Source organism: Miscanthus floridulus, chromosome 1 (assembly GCF_019320115.1).
Source record: "Miscanthus floridulus cultivar M001 chromosome 1, ASM1932011v1, whole genome shotgun sequence".
Taxonomy (NCBI): domain Eukaryota; kingdom Viridiplantae; phylum Streptophyta; class Magnoliopsida; order Poales; family Poaceae; genus Miscanthus; species Miscanthus floridulus.
The window spans coordinates 187301788-187316376 of NC_089580.1; the positions used below are offsets into that span (position 1 = coordinate 187301788).

The following is a 14589-nucleotide window of genomic DNA, read 5'->3' on the forward strand; positions in this document are numbered from 1 at the left end:
TCCTAGAAATGATTTTTCACGACCGGACCTGTCCGGTCATACTCGACTAGACTCACCCAGTGTCCAGTCACTCGGCGTCTCCTCTGTGCACTGCCACATTGGCAGGACCGGACGTAGCCCTCCAGCGTCCGGTCACTGAGTGACCCAATGTCCGGTCAGAGACCGACGCTACGCGCCCTCTACTGCCACTGACCGGACGCATCGGTTCAACCGAGACCAACGTTCGATCACATATAGTGACCTCTATCTTTTCTTTCTAGGGCGCCGGTGGCACCATCGGACTGCCCGCACTCTACGAGCGGACACTCCGCCGGTGAAGTTCCTAACCCTTGCTCAAATATGTCAACCACCAAGTGTATCACCTTGTGCACATGTGTTAACATATTTTCACAAACATTTTCAAGGGTGTTAGCACTCCACTATATCCTAAACGCATATGCAATGAGTTAGAGCATCTAGTGGCACTTTGATAACCGCATTTCGATACGAGTTTCACCCCTCTTTAATAGTACGGCTATCGATCCTAAATGTGATCACACTTACTAAGTGTCTCGATCACCAAAACAAAATGGCTCCTACCATTTATACATTTGCCTTGAGCCTTTTGTTTTTCTCTTTCTTCTTTTCAAGTCCAAGCACTTGATCATCACCATGGCATCATCATCATCATGTCATGATCTTCATTTGCTTCATCACTTGGAATGTGCTACCTATGTTATGATCACTTGATAAACTAGGTTAGCACTTAGGGATTTCATTAATTCATCAAAACTAAACTAGAGCTTTCAATCTCTCCCTTTTTGGTAATTGATGACAACCCTTTTCACAAAGATATGAATTAAAATTCAATTGAATCCATGTTGCTTATCCAAGCATATTTACCATGTGTAAAAGGATATGGACAAGTTTCATGAACTCCAAATGGCAGCAATTGCTCCCCCTACATATGTGCTAAATGTTTAGATTGTAGCTTGCACATATGCTTAGATAGGAAATATAGGAGACAATGTCTACCCAATGATGCTAAAGTATAAAAGATGGACCTTTAAAGCGCTGATACCAATCGGAGTGCACTATTATACCATCCTTAGCACTATAGGTTAGCTCAATACCACTTGAAAACACTTTGGAAATGAAATCACTAGATAACCTATGCATGCTAGATTTTTATTTCATCATTCAAACCTACAACTAGCATACACCACACAAGTATGAATATTGAAATTTAAAACTTGTGCTATGCAAGCAAACATATAAAATGCACATTTAAATGCACCATACAAGTTCATAAGCTTGCTCCTCCTACTTGTGTGCTCAAAGTTTTAATTGATCCCTTTCCTTTGTCATATTTCTCCCCCTATATCAAATTCTTCCTTTTGTTGTCTTTTCACTATCTTTGTACACTATTTCTCTCCTTTTGTCATCAATGACCACAAAGGTTCAAAATGTAGATAGGTTGAGATTATCAATGTCAATCAATGGGGTGAGGACCATTTTCCTAAATTTGGTCCAATCTAGATTATTTACCAAAATATTTAACTCGGTTTGATCCAAGGACAAGCTTCTTCACACCTCCAAATAAGAGTTATCTTGTACCATATTGAGTTAAACACTTATAGCTCATTTTCTAGATTAAATGCTAGGTTTACAAGCCCACAAACATGTCATATGCTACCACTAGATCAAAAATAAGCATAGTAGCAATAGTGGTACCATATAATCATCAAATTTATTTGTTTTTCATGAATGAGCCGATTAAATGTGAAATATGTCTAGATGCACTAAACATGTCCTTAGCAAGGATGTATGCCATGCCAATCAACTTTTACCTTGGATTGCTCAAAGAAGAGGCATGTCATATAAGTGGGGGGGTGCATCAACACATATTTGAGAAATCCAATATGTTCAACTCATTCCTTAGCTTGCAAAACCTTTTCTCATCCAATGGCTTAGTGAATATATCGACAAGTTGATCTTCGGTGCCTACACTTTTAATGCAAATGTCCCCTTTTTGTTGGTGATCTCTTATGAAATGGTGGTGGACATCAATGTTCTTTGTTCTTGCATGTTGAACCGGATTGTTGGTCAACTTGATTGCACTCTCATTGTCACATAGCAATGGCACTTTCTTGAACTTGATTACAAAGTCACTCAAAGTGACCTTCATCCAAAGTATTTATGCACAACAACTACCGGCAGATATGTATTCGGCTTCGGCGGTTGATAATGCAACACTATTTTACTTCTTTGATGACCATGAAACAAGTGATCTTCCCAACAATTGACATGTGCCCGAGGTGCTCTTCCTTTCAACCTTGCATCCCGCATAATCCGAGTCGGAGTAACCAACTAGCTCAAACTTTGCTCCTTTAGGATACCACAAACCAACATTTTATGTATGCTTCAAGTACATCAATATTCTCTTAGTAGCCTTCAAATGACTTTCTCTTGGTAAGGCTTAAATCTTGCACACATGCATACACTAAACATGACATCCGGCCTTGATGCGGTCACATAGAGTATGCTTCCAATCATAGACCGATACAATTTTTGATCCACCATATTTCCACTTGCATCACTATCCAAGTTGTTATTGGTTCCCATTGGTGTACTAATAACTTTACTATCACTCATGCCCAACTTCTTGATCATGTCCTTGATCTACTTGTCTGGCGGTGAGCGTGAGACGGTGGCAGTGGTGGGTTGGCTGGCGGTGAGCGAGGCAGCGGCGACACGGCGGTGGCGGCGGCGCCGCCGCCGAGCCGGGCAGGGTAGGATAAACGGTTGGGCAGAGTAGGGGGGCGAGCTCCGGTGAAATTAGGGGAGGGTGAGTTCGTCTAGTAGAGGTGGTTGGTGGACGGAGAGGTGGTCGAGGTGGGCGGGGGAGGGGCTGGACGGGGGAAGAAGATGAACAATGTAAGGGACAGGCGTGTGCGCCAGCAGCGCTGCGAGCGCACGCGCGTTGGGAAGAGTCCCGGCCCGTGGGCGAGTATGGTCATATGCAGCAGGACGTACTATTGTGCCGTAGGCTCGCAGCAGGGTACTGCACTGCACGCGCGCATCCCTAATCCCCCTATTAGAGCTTGCGTCAAATAAAAAATATATATACGTCTGAGACCTGATTAGCATCGTGTATAGGATGGATAGAGTTGGTGTTAAAAACCCGTGTCTCTTCTTAAAAATATAGGGGAAAAGTGTTGTTGTAATCATAGTGATACATAAATAGTACGTACTATTCTTCTGGACTTAAATTAGGAATGTGCAGGGTGTCGGTGAACCCAAGCCCATGATGGATCTGGTCTTTCGCTGACTCGGCGCAAGGCGAGCTGGGCTAGTCTCGTGGGACATGCGGCTCCTGGACCTGGAGCCTTGATGCATGCTTGGACGCGTAAACCGGGCGTGGGGCGCGCGCGTCACTGGTGCGAAGAAGAATTTGCGTTCGGTAGGCGGATCCTTTATTTTAGGGCTGCGGCTGCTAGGAGGGTGATGATGGACTCGGCGGCTCAGTTGTCCCTCGGCAACGAAACGCGCTCGAGCAGCTCTCGCCAGTCGCCAACTCGGCACCAACAAACACGTGCCGATCGAAACGCACGCGCGCGGCCCGTGCAGGCCCATCATACCCTTCCGTCGTCGCTGACGTACGCTAGCTGCCTGCGCCTGGCCCTGGACTCGCCAACACAGCTACGCAACTCCGAACGCCCTGCCTATTAAAAGCCGGTCTCGCTGGCTTCAATCTGGCGGAGAGAAAGCCAGACAGGACACCTCCTCCTCCTCCTCCCTCCCCTAAAACTAAAAGCATTAGGAGATCGAGCTAGATAGCAATCTTCATCTCCAGAAACATTTGGAGAGAGGGAGGGAGAGGGGCCGCCTGGGCGGAAACCAATCACACGAACACGACGACGATGGCCAGCAGCACGGCCGAGCGAGCGGACGAGGAGGCGTGCCGGGTGGCGCTGCTGGACGCCAGCGTGAAGGAGGAGTGGCAGGTGGTGGCTCAACACAACCACCACGGCGGCGAGGGCGAGGGCGGCAATAAGCAGCAGCTCTGGGCGCGGGTATGGGAGGAGTCGAGGAAGCTGTGGGACATCGTGGCGCCGGCCATCTTCAGCCGCGTCGTCACCTACAGCATGAACGTCATCACGCAGGCCTTCGCGGGACACCTCGGCGACCTCGAGCTCGCCGCCATCTCCATCGCCAACACCGTCGTCGTCGGCTTCAACTTCGGCCTCATGGTACGCACGCACACGCTCCCTCCCTCCCCTCCCTCCATCGAGACCGAAGCTCCAGGCCTGTGGAGCTGGAAAGCCGGCCGATAAACCGGTCGAAGCTGTTTGATCGAGAGAAAAAAAATACTAATAAGCGAATAGACCCTCCGTTTAATTTGGCTCCTGAGTCGTGACAATAATGCGTTCCGGCCGGTCCTGCTATTTTCTGTACTACGTGCACGTGAGGTAATGTACGTGTATCGTGTACTAGCTATACTGTATATAATAACCTGCCCCAATCCCAACTGCCCTGTTGCTATAAGTACGCACAGCGTAAATGTCGTCTATAGGAGGAAACCGACCGTAGGTTGGTTACAGCAGTTTTGGAAGGTAGCCAAAGCCCAAAACGATACGGCTGTTTACGTTCTCCTGTGGCAACTAGCTCCTAGTGGCAACTCAGCAGCAGCTCAACGAATGAATGCGCGCGCTTGCCCTCTCGTAATTCCTTCAGCCACACGCTCTAGAAATGCTAGAGCACGAGAGGTACTTTGCGGACGTACAGTCATGTGAAGCCGAACAAGGATGAGTGGTCGACTCCGATCCATCTGTGCTACTTGGATTGGACATCGGTTTGGCAGTACTTAATTTGGGTGATAAGATAGGGATCCTTTCGCTTCCAGACAGCGTACAGTACGTGTAGAAATTTTGTTCTCTCCTCTTATTTCTTGAGCGGGTCCAAAGGTCAGCTGTCAGAAGAAGAAGAAAAAAAAGGAAAGATTGATTGACTGAAACTCAAAATACGTGCTACATACCTCCGTTCCAAAACCGGTTGCATCCCAAATTAATGCAGTGTAATATTAGGTAAACGAATAGAGTGCTTATGTGTTGAAGAGATTAATATGCCACTATAAAATTCATACGTATATACGGTGGCGGAGCCAGAAGCTTTTATGAGCGTGAGCAATCCTCGTCGTACAAAATTTTAATCTAACAAATTATAGCATTCTTCTATAATACAAAGAAAATTTTCTTTTAAACTTCGTTGACAAGCCCGGTCGGTCGCCCAGGGTTGGCCGGGAGGTGGCTCCGCGCCCAGGTAGTTGCGGACCCCAATGACTAACCTAGTTTTGTGTTTGTAATTCAGTTTTTCTTCTAGTAAAACCGTTCTTTTCTAAAAAACATATAAGTATATGGTTTTTATCTAAAGTTACAGTGACATTTAATAATTGTAATTTAGAAATAGAGAAAGTAACAAAGTCTACAAGTGTTAGGTCACCCATGATCAAAAAGTTACATATTAGTAGTATGAAATAAAATTTGAATGTCTGTATAAAATTTGGATGCCATAGGTGTATTTATTCTGGCTAGAGAGTAGTACTATATTAGAATCATGGATCGAGGAGGACCGAGCAGTAGCTCGGTTGGCTCGCTTGCCAGGTGTGCCAGCGGCCGGGCGTGAGTTCGATCCCAGGGATCGACACTCGCGTGCCTCATGGGGTTTTTCCCTAATAATAAATTTGCAGGTCCTGGGTATCTGTAGCTTCACGTGTGGATGCACCACAATGGTTAGAGTGACGTGTCCGCCACGTACGAAGCCTGGAAGGCTTCGGATATCTCTCAGCCATGTGCAGCATCTTCGTGTAGGTGTAGGTCTAGCTTATATACTGGGGTGCGTATTTGTGTGCGTATAGTGGTGTGAGTTGGTGTGTGAAATACTATAACTCGTACTCGAAGAGTTGAGGCATTAAAAAAAATCGTGGATCGAGTAGTCGAGTGGTCAACAGCTGCCGTTGCTGCGCCTCCTCTATTGGATTTTGCATCAATTACTGTCATGATTCACCTCTCGCGGCCTGGATTTGTCCGGTTTCTCAACTTTTGGCTCGGCGGCGGATGGGTCCGACAAAATGCTGATTTGTGTCGTTACTCATCATTATCATCTCACTAAGACAAAATTTTGCCATCATAAAGTTTGTTACTATTAATAAATAGTCCTACCCTATAACGAGGTTGTGGCGTTTTGCCACGCGAGGTGTGACTAGCTTGGATTGGTACAGCTATAACTTGTTCGAACGGCAGATCTAGGGTACTTTGTCATGATCAATAATGGATCAATAATCAGGGAGTAGGAGGGGTATTCGACGGACAAGGACCACGGCACAAGTTCCATGCAGACTGTAGAGCAGAAACAGAAAAAGTATGCCCCTACGTACTGAATTCTAGCGCAACAGAAAATTGATTTGTGTGATCCCGATTGGCCTCCATCCATCGGTCCCCAACCACGGACAAGGAATAATGAAAGCTAAAAGCCACCAAGTCCGTGTGCATGCAGAGTCCACCAGTGATCCAGCCTCACCACGCACAAAGGAAAGATGAAAGCTGCTGCAGTGCTGCTGCAGTGCGTGCCTATCGACGTCTCACGGCAGGGACCAGGGACCAGGGACCAGGGACCAGGGACCAGGGACAGGGAGTGTCTTCTTGTAACGCCACGACCCACCTCCACCAGGCGTCCACCACCTTCGATCCGAATCCTCTGTTCCTCTCCACCCCACTTGTCGAATTCCACGTCCAGCGCGTTCGTTTCGTTCACACCTTGGCATCTTAGGGACGGCTTACGAACTTTGTGTTTGTGCTTCTTCTGTCACGTCCGAACGAATTCCGATTCCAATCTTGTCCTCTTTTCCATTCTCACATCTACTGCGTGCACATCTCTCATCTCAATTCTCGGGGATGCACCCGCTGCTCTGCATGATTCATGGACTTGTGTTGGATAAGCAGTGTCAACGTTGGTAGAACGTGATGGGTACCACTAGTACGTTTATTGTGTGTACTAGCTAATAATGTACGTGTATTGTGTGTAGTAGCTACAAGTGTAGCTTGTGTCCTAACCACCTGCCTTACATGGTGCACATGTACGTGTATTGCAGCAAAAGGCCGCCTAGCCGCGCGCTGTCCACCTGTTGCTAGTAGTACGCACGCACGACAAACGTCTACAAGAGGAATCGTTACAGCAGCTGGAAGGTAGCCTAATAAAAGCCCAAAACGACGACACTGTGCACTACTGCTGTTTCCTTACGTGTTTTCCATGGCAACTGCCAACTCGGCAACTCTCAGCGGCCTCTCGTAGCTCCTTCAGCCGTGTAGTACAGGCGTACAGCATTTTATTTCTAGAAGCGAACGTAATGCCAAAACCGAAGGATGAGTGGTCGAGTCCATCTGGGCTACTTGCATTGGATTGGACATCAGTTTGAGTGACATCAGTAGTAGGAGTACTCCGATAGGGATCCTTCCAGGCAGCGTACCGAAGTTGGTTCTTTCCTCTGATTTGTCGATCGGGTCGATCGAAAGGTTTGCTGTCAGCAGAAAAAGGAAAGACGACTGGGAACCTGAAATCCCGATGATCGCGGATTCTGTACGCAAAATACTACTGGTAGACTGTAGGACGTGCCACCTCCGTTCCAAAACCAGTTGCGTTCTAGGTCTAGACCACTCAAAACCAACTGCATCCCAAGCTGCGTTCCAAAAGTAGGCATGTAATTCTAGGTCTAGACCACTCAAAACCAACTGCATCCCAAGCTCAATCAGCCTGTTCGGGAGGCCGTAAACGATCGTGGATTATTTACTGCTGGCTGGTTTGGTGTGAGAGAAAAACACTGTTCCCAACTGGAAATTTACGATCGTTTACGAGCAAGCGAACAAGCTGATGTTAACTTTAGGTTGGATCTATAGGAAAATAGTATCACTATTATTCATAACTCCAAATAGATCTAATATCAAAACATTTCAATTAAATAGCGAATCTAGTAATAAATATTCATTGCAACTGTGTTTTTTTTTAAAAAAAAATGGTCACTCAGAAGAGATCTAGAATCGTGGGTCCAGGGAGTACTCGAGTGGCCAACAGTTGCCGTCGCCGTGCCTCGCTGTTTCGGAATCGCATCAGTTACTATCGTTGTCGTGATTGACCCACTCGCAGCCATGATTTGTCCCGTTCTCAACTTTTGGCTCGGCATAAAAAAGTTGATCGTCGTTACTCATTATCCTATCACTAGGACAAATTTTTGCCATCGGTGAATTTTTTTTTTATATATACAGTCTGTTAATTCGTTGGTTGGTTTTAGCCAGAGCTTATCAGTCAGCCAACAGTATTTTTCTCTCACAACAAATCAGCATCGGCCGAGCTTATCAGTCCAGAAACCGACCATGGAACAGGCCGATAGGCTGTAGGAGTAGGTCGTGAGATGTGACTAGCTTGCATTGGTGCAGCTAAACTTCGCTGAACGCCGGCAGACCTGGGGTTGTGGACTGAAAGTACAGTACGTAGTGCTCGGTAATCAGGGAGGATAGTTGCCACTCGATTCGACGGGCAAGGACCACGGCAAGCAGGAATTGAAACAGTATGCCATGCCCCTATTCAAATAGACCCTTTATCGAATTCCACGTCCACAGTGCGTTCGTTCGCGCCGTGTTATCTCAGGGACGGCTTGTGTACTTTTCTTACTTCCTCTGGCACGTCCGAATTCCGATTCCAATCTTGTCCGCTTTTCCAATTTCACATGGACTACGTGCAAACATCTCATCTCGATTCTAAGGAAACTAATACTAATTACTAATTACAATGGCTGGATATGACAATGTGGATCAGCTGGGCATGGCGAGCGCGCTGGAGACGCTGTGCGGGCAGGCGTTCGGCGCCAAGAAGTTCCACATGATGGGCGTGTACATGCAGCGCTCCTGGATCGTGCTCTTCCTGTGCGCGGTGCTGCTACTGCCCATGTACTTCTTCGCGGAGGAGGTGCTGCTGCTGACGGGGCAGTCCCCGGAGCTGTCGGCGATGGCCGGCCGGGTCTCCGTGTGGTTCATCCCGCTCCACTTCTCCTTCGCCTTCCTCTTCCCGCTGCAGCGGTTCCTGCAGTGCCAGATGAAGAACTTCGCCAACGCCGCCGCCTCCGCCGTCGCGCTCGCCGTCCACGTCTTCGTCAGCTGGCTCTTCGTCTCCAGGTTCCAGTTCGGGCTCGCCGGCATCGCGCTCACGCTCAACTTCTCATGGTGGGTCACCGGCGCCATGCTCTTCGCCTACGTCTCCTGCGGCGGGTGCCCCGACACGTGGCACGGGTTCTCGCTCGAGGCCTTCGCCGGCATGTGGGAGTTCGTCAAGCTCTCCTCCGCGTCCGGTGTCATGCTATGGTACGTGTACTGCTAGATTGTTATCCATGCACTAACTATATATGATTGCTTATTACTGGTACTTACGAAGGATCGAGTCCTTGGTGCCATGTTGCACAGTTGCTTGCACGTAGCAGTACCACTACCACCATGCATGCTGTCTGGCTGCGTGCGACACCATTTCAGCGCAACGATGTGGCAACTGAAAGCGCGAGTTGCACATGTGTTGTTCTGTGATGAATAGCCAAATGGGCAAACACACGTACAGCTACCGCCTATCACGTGTGCTGACCCTTTTTTTTTATGCATGTCTGCAGCTTAGAGAACTGGTACTACAGGATACTCGTCTTGCTGACGGGAAACCTAAAAGATGCAGCTATTGCCGTCGACGCTCTCTCCATATGGTAAAGTTTTATGAGCATCCTTCGTTTTATTTTTTCACAACCACTGCAAAATTAAATACCCACTGGCTAGAATGATACGATCGAGCGGCTCCAGTTTTAATCTAACAATGTTTTGTGTTTTATTTATATGTAGCATGACAATTAACGGGTGGGAGATGATGATTCCATTGGCGTTCTTTGCGGGCACCGGGTAATTATTCTTATTTTACCTCTCACGTACGTCATGCGTAAAAAGGCGATGATAATTAATATTGGGATGGATTTGGTGATGGCTTGTTGCAGAGTGCGCGTGGCCAACGAGCTCGGCGCCGGCAACGGGAAGGGCGCCCGGTTCGCGACCATCGTGTCGTCGATCACGTCGCTGGTGATCGGGCTCTTCTTCTGGGTGCTGATCATGGGCCTCCACGACAAGTTCGCGCTCATCTTCACCTCCAGCTCCGTCGTCCTGGACGCCGTCGACAACCTCTCGGTTCTTCTCGCATTCACCATCCTCCTCAACAGCATCCAGCCCGTCCTCTCAGGTCAGCGCGCTGCTCCACATCTCTCTTCAAAAAACTGGGCCAAATCACCACTTCCGTTCCATCCATGGGCCGGATCACACAACGGAGCCCAGTTAGTCCCGCCCATGAGCCATGTGACTGTTGGCCCAGTAGGCTGTACCAAGCACCTACTGGCCCAAGCAAGTGCTCAATGTCGTCGTCGTCTTGTTGAATTCAGGTGTGGCCGTTGGCTCCGGCTGGCAATCCTATGGTGGCCTACGTCAACATCGGCTCCTACTACCTCATCGGCATCCCCTTGGGCATCTTGCTCGGATGGCTCTTCAACCTTGGCGTGCTGGTACGTTGCGTACTGTCCGCATCCCTCTCACTCGTTGCCCACTTATTTGCTCTTGACCATGACCACTGTGCTAGGCTGCTAGCTCCAACATTAAATTCTTTGCGCGAAACTTTTGCAGGGAATCTGGGCGGGCATGATCGGCGGAACCGCCGTCCAGACGCTCATCCTGGCCATCATGACAGTCCGCTGCGACTGGGAAAAGGAGGTGAGCCACAGCCACACACACACACACATTAATTATTTTGGCTAAAAACTGCACTTAAAAAAACATATTGCCTGCAGAATTGTTGCTGCAGAGATAATAAACCAGATGTTCGCTGCTTGTCGTTTGTCGAGAGCTAACGGTGTGGACTCGGTGTCGTTTTGCAGGCCATGATCGCGAGCACGCGCATGGACAAACTGTCGGAAGTTCGGTGATGGCAGGAGATGACTGAGCACCCGTGAATTTTTAAGCCTGGGGTTTTGAAAAGCAATGCAAGGTGCTCAGGACAAACCTCGGTACAAGACAGATCGCTGGGGCAGCTTGGAGACGGTGGAGGGGCTTGGCATGGCTCTGATGGCTTTGTTGCTTTTGCTTGTTGCATTCAGTTTTTTTGTAACCTTCTCTCGCCTTGCGGGTATTACCAGGCGCGAGAACATTTCTCGTATTTGTGCAGTAGCACCGTGCAAGCATGTCCCATCAAAAAGAAATGTACAAGCATGCCGAATGGATCTGTTTCCACAGTTAAAAAAATACTAACAATATCTCTCACTTTCGGCTTGTGGCGGCCTGCATACATGTCTGCTGAGAGCCCTCCATTTGGCCATTCCGTTGGAATTTTGGATCCGCACGGAGCGACGGTCCAATCATAACTTCAGGGAGGCCTTTAGCTACCGAATTGGTCCTTGTCGAAGAGCTTACCTTGGGTCGCCGTCATGCAATCGCACATGAGCTCGGGATAAAGTCGCCTAGGAGCTGACCCCCCTTTTTTTTTGAGGAAACGCCTAGGAGCTGACCTTCTCGCGTACAACCATGGCGGCCATTGTTTTTGACGGAATACATTCTTCCACCAGTTATCTCTGACCACCGGGCACCGGCCAGAAAAGAAAAGAAAGAAACAGCTCCGGCAACCGGCGGTGTTGTTTTTTCGCAGTCGTCCTGTCTCGTGCCTGCTGTGGAATCTATTGTACAACTTCATGTTACAGCTGGAGGCAATCAAGGACTTCCAAGTAACTTATTGTGTTGTATAATCGCGGGACACGGTTACTTACAGTGACCAAATCTAGCTACAGTTAATGGCCTACTCGTAGAGCATAATCGCTTGCTAAAATAATCTTATTTTTTTTTAGGCATTCATATCCAGATCAAAAGATTATTATGTACAATAGTACCAAGATGAAAGCATCCGACATGCTGATTCCAACAGGAACGGTGCAGCTGCTTACTCTCTCGTCCAGTCGTCCTTCGGAAAAGAATGGAATTCTAGTATAGCATTTAGGAAATTTGACTAGCAATAAGTGGCGAATCTTGGATTTTAGCTTAGGGTATGTCGTCCAAAAAAATTTATATACAATTCGGTAAATCTATTTTACCAATTCGGTAATAATTATAAGATTAACAACGTAATTCGGTACATATGCACTAAGTAACACAATAAGGCTTAAATTCATGGATTAAGTTCAAACCATCCACTAAATATAGTATAAATAGTTCAAAAGTCATACCGATAATTGAAATATGGGCATAAAAGAGAATCGGAGACTTACAATGCTATTTTTCTGACTTTTTTTTACGCTTTTGAAGGGACATAAATGTCTTATATTATTTTCATCAACTTCAAAGAAAATATCCAGCTCAATGAAAGTGACTAGACTTATCCAAAAGACTATCTCCTGTCTTATTTCTTAACTTTGTTTTCACTAAAATCATTGTAGAAAATACCCTTTCAACACTTCTCAATATTATAATCAATTGTAACCTTGGGATCTTTAGAAAATACCCTTTCACTAAAACTATCGAGCTGCAATATGTGCCTTAGAACGTAGATGTTTGGGAATCCTATATTCCAATTCTTTCAGATTATAAAATACCAAAAACTAATAGTGAACTATTTATGTAGGCATGTACGTACATGCCGCGTGGGCCGCTTCTAGGCCTTCTAACTTGCTGCTTCTGTGATGGCATGATCAGGTGAGTATTTTTTTTCTTTATAAATACATATGTATAATATCTATATTATATTATATTGTACACTTGCCGGTCAGCCGCCGCTGCTAGCGATAGAACTTTTTTTTTCGGACGGAGGCGGACAGCACCGATCAATGATCATCGTCTTAGCATGCACGCGGAGGTAAATGTACATCGATCAGACCTGGTTTAACGCGTCATGGTCAGGTTTCTCCTTGTCGTCCGTAGGAGCCCCCGACCCGCTGGGTCTTTCTGCCGGTGTTCCAGTATTCGGGACGACGCGCTTGCTGCCGCCGTGCTCGTCGACGGCGTCCGGATCCGTCCGGATCGGCCGCTGCCACGACACGGACCGCCAGAACGAGGCCAGCCATCCGGGCGTCCGCTCCACACCGCCGTCGGGGTAGCTAGCGAGGCTCGCGGCCCGCCGGTGCCTGCGGACCGCGGCGAGCTCCTTCATGACGTGCTCCGGCAGCCGCAGCGTGTGCCGGTCCGGCACGTCCATGGCAGACTGCGTCCGCCGGTAGTGGAAATCGAGGGGGCGCGCCGCGCCGAAGCTGATGACGGACTCGGGCGTGAAAGCGGCGACGAGGCGTGCCTCGTCTCGCACCTCGTCGTCCGTCTCTTCTCGCACCGCCTCCTGGCGCGCCGCAGTCATGTCGTAGCCCTCGGAGGAGGAGGCGGGAGGAGTGTAAGGCGCGGTGACGGTGAGGTCGGCGCGGCAGAGCGGGCACGTGACGGCGCCAGCGAGCCAGGGGTCGATGCAATCCGGGTGGAAGACGTGGCAGCAGGCGGGGAGCACCCGGAGCTCGTCGCGGTCCTCGAACGCGGCGAGGCACACGGCGCACTCGAGGGGCGGGCCCGACTTGGCCGCCACGCGCGCCTTCACGTCGCCGTACACCGCGGTGGGGAACGACTCGACCACCTCCCTGTCGAGGCCGGCGCCGCGCGCGCGGCGTTCCGGATGGACGGCGGCATGATGATGATCCGGAGGAGCGTAACGGGACGGCGGCCGCCGCGGCGGGGGAGCGCGGGTCGGCGCACAGCGGTTGATGTAGATGGAGAAGAGGGTGAGGATGACGAAGGCGGAGATGAGGGCCACGAGCACGATCACCGTGGTCGGCGTGAACCCGCCGACGGCGGAGTGCTGGGTAGTCGTGGTGTTGCTCGACTGAGCCTGAGACGGTCGCGCCGCGGTGGATAGAAGCAGGAGGAACAGGACGGCGAATGGGGGCGCGGTACGTCGGCGGGCCATTGCCACCTCCGGACTCCGCCAAGGGGCGACCGGACGCCGGAGAGACCTTCTGGCCTTGTCTGCGGGGAATGGGAATATAGAGAGAGAGAGGTTTTGAAGGAACCGGAAGTGTAATTACGCTGGCGCGCAATGTAACGCACGCGACGTGAGACAGGGACGCCCACGCCGTGCGTGTTGATCAGCGGACTTTCTTAAGTTTTCGGTGGGCAAGTAATCATAAATGGGCATGATTGATATTTTTGATGAACCTAATATATATTAATCATGTATGATTGTATAACGGTGGACATCATCTTCTAAAATTAATGTAACATAAATATTATAAATATATATGTTATATTTTATTTAGTAGCTCGTGAGCTAAACGAGCTAGCTCGAACTCGATAACGAGTCGAGTCAAGCTACCTCTATACCTTATAATATTAACGAGCCGAGCCGAGCTAGCCGGTTAGCCTAAGGCTGTACCGAACCGAACCGAGCTGGCTCCATATCGAGCCCAACACACGCGACACGGCCACACGGGGCTCAGGCGTGCAACCGTGCGGTGGTGGTGGCCTGCTG

At 48.9% G+C, this 14589-nt stretch overlaps 2 protein-coding genes across 2 annotated transcripts; one reads left to right on the forward strand and one right to left on the reverse strand.

Annotated features, from left to right (window-relative positions):
• Positions 1-3722: 3722 nt before the first annotated feature.
• On the forward strand, positions 3723-11360 carry LOC136551407 (protein DETOXIFICATION 27-like). The gene is given in 9 exon segments (XM_066542965.1): positions 3723-4232; positions 8848-9389; positions 9686-9772; positions 9906-9962; positions 10055-10293; positions 10490-10518; positions 10520-10609; positions 10728-10814; positions 10979-11360. Coding segments are annotated over 9 exon segments (1509 nt in total). The 5' UTR covers positions 3723-3902; the 3' UTR covers positions 11027-11360.
• A 275-nt stretch (positions 11361-11635) lies between these two features.
• LOC136551419 (E3 ubiquitin-protein ligase Os03g0188200-like) lies at positions 11636-14298 on the reverse strand. The gene has a single exon (XM_066542975.1). It carries the CDS (start codon positions 14026-14028, stop codon positions 12955-12957), a length of 1074 nt encoding a protein of 357 aa, XP_066399072.1. The 5' UTR covers positions 14029-14298; the 3' UTR covers positions 11636-12954.
• Between the last annotated feature and the right edge of the window lie 291 nt (positions 14299-14589).

Coding starts and splice junctions, on each gene's coding strand:
- LOC136551419 (XM_066542975.1), bottom strand. CDS start 14,028: ATGGCCCGCCGACGTACCGCGCCCCCATTCGCCGTCCTGTTCCTCCTG.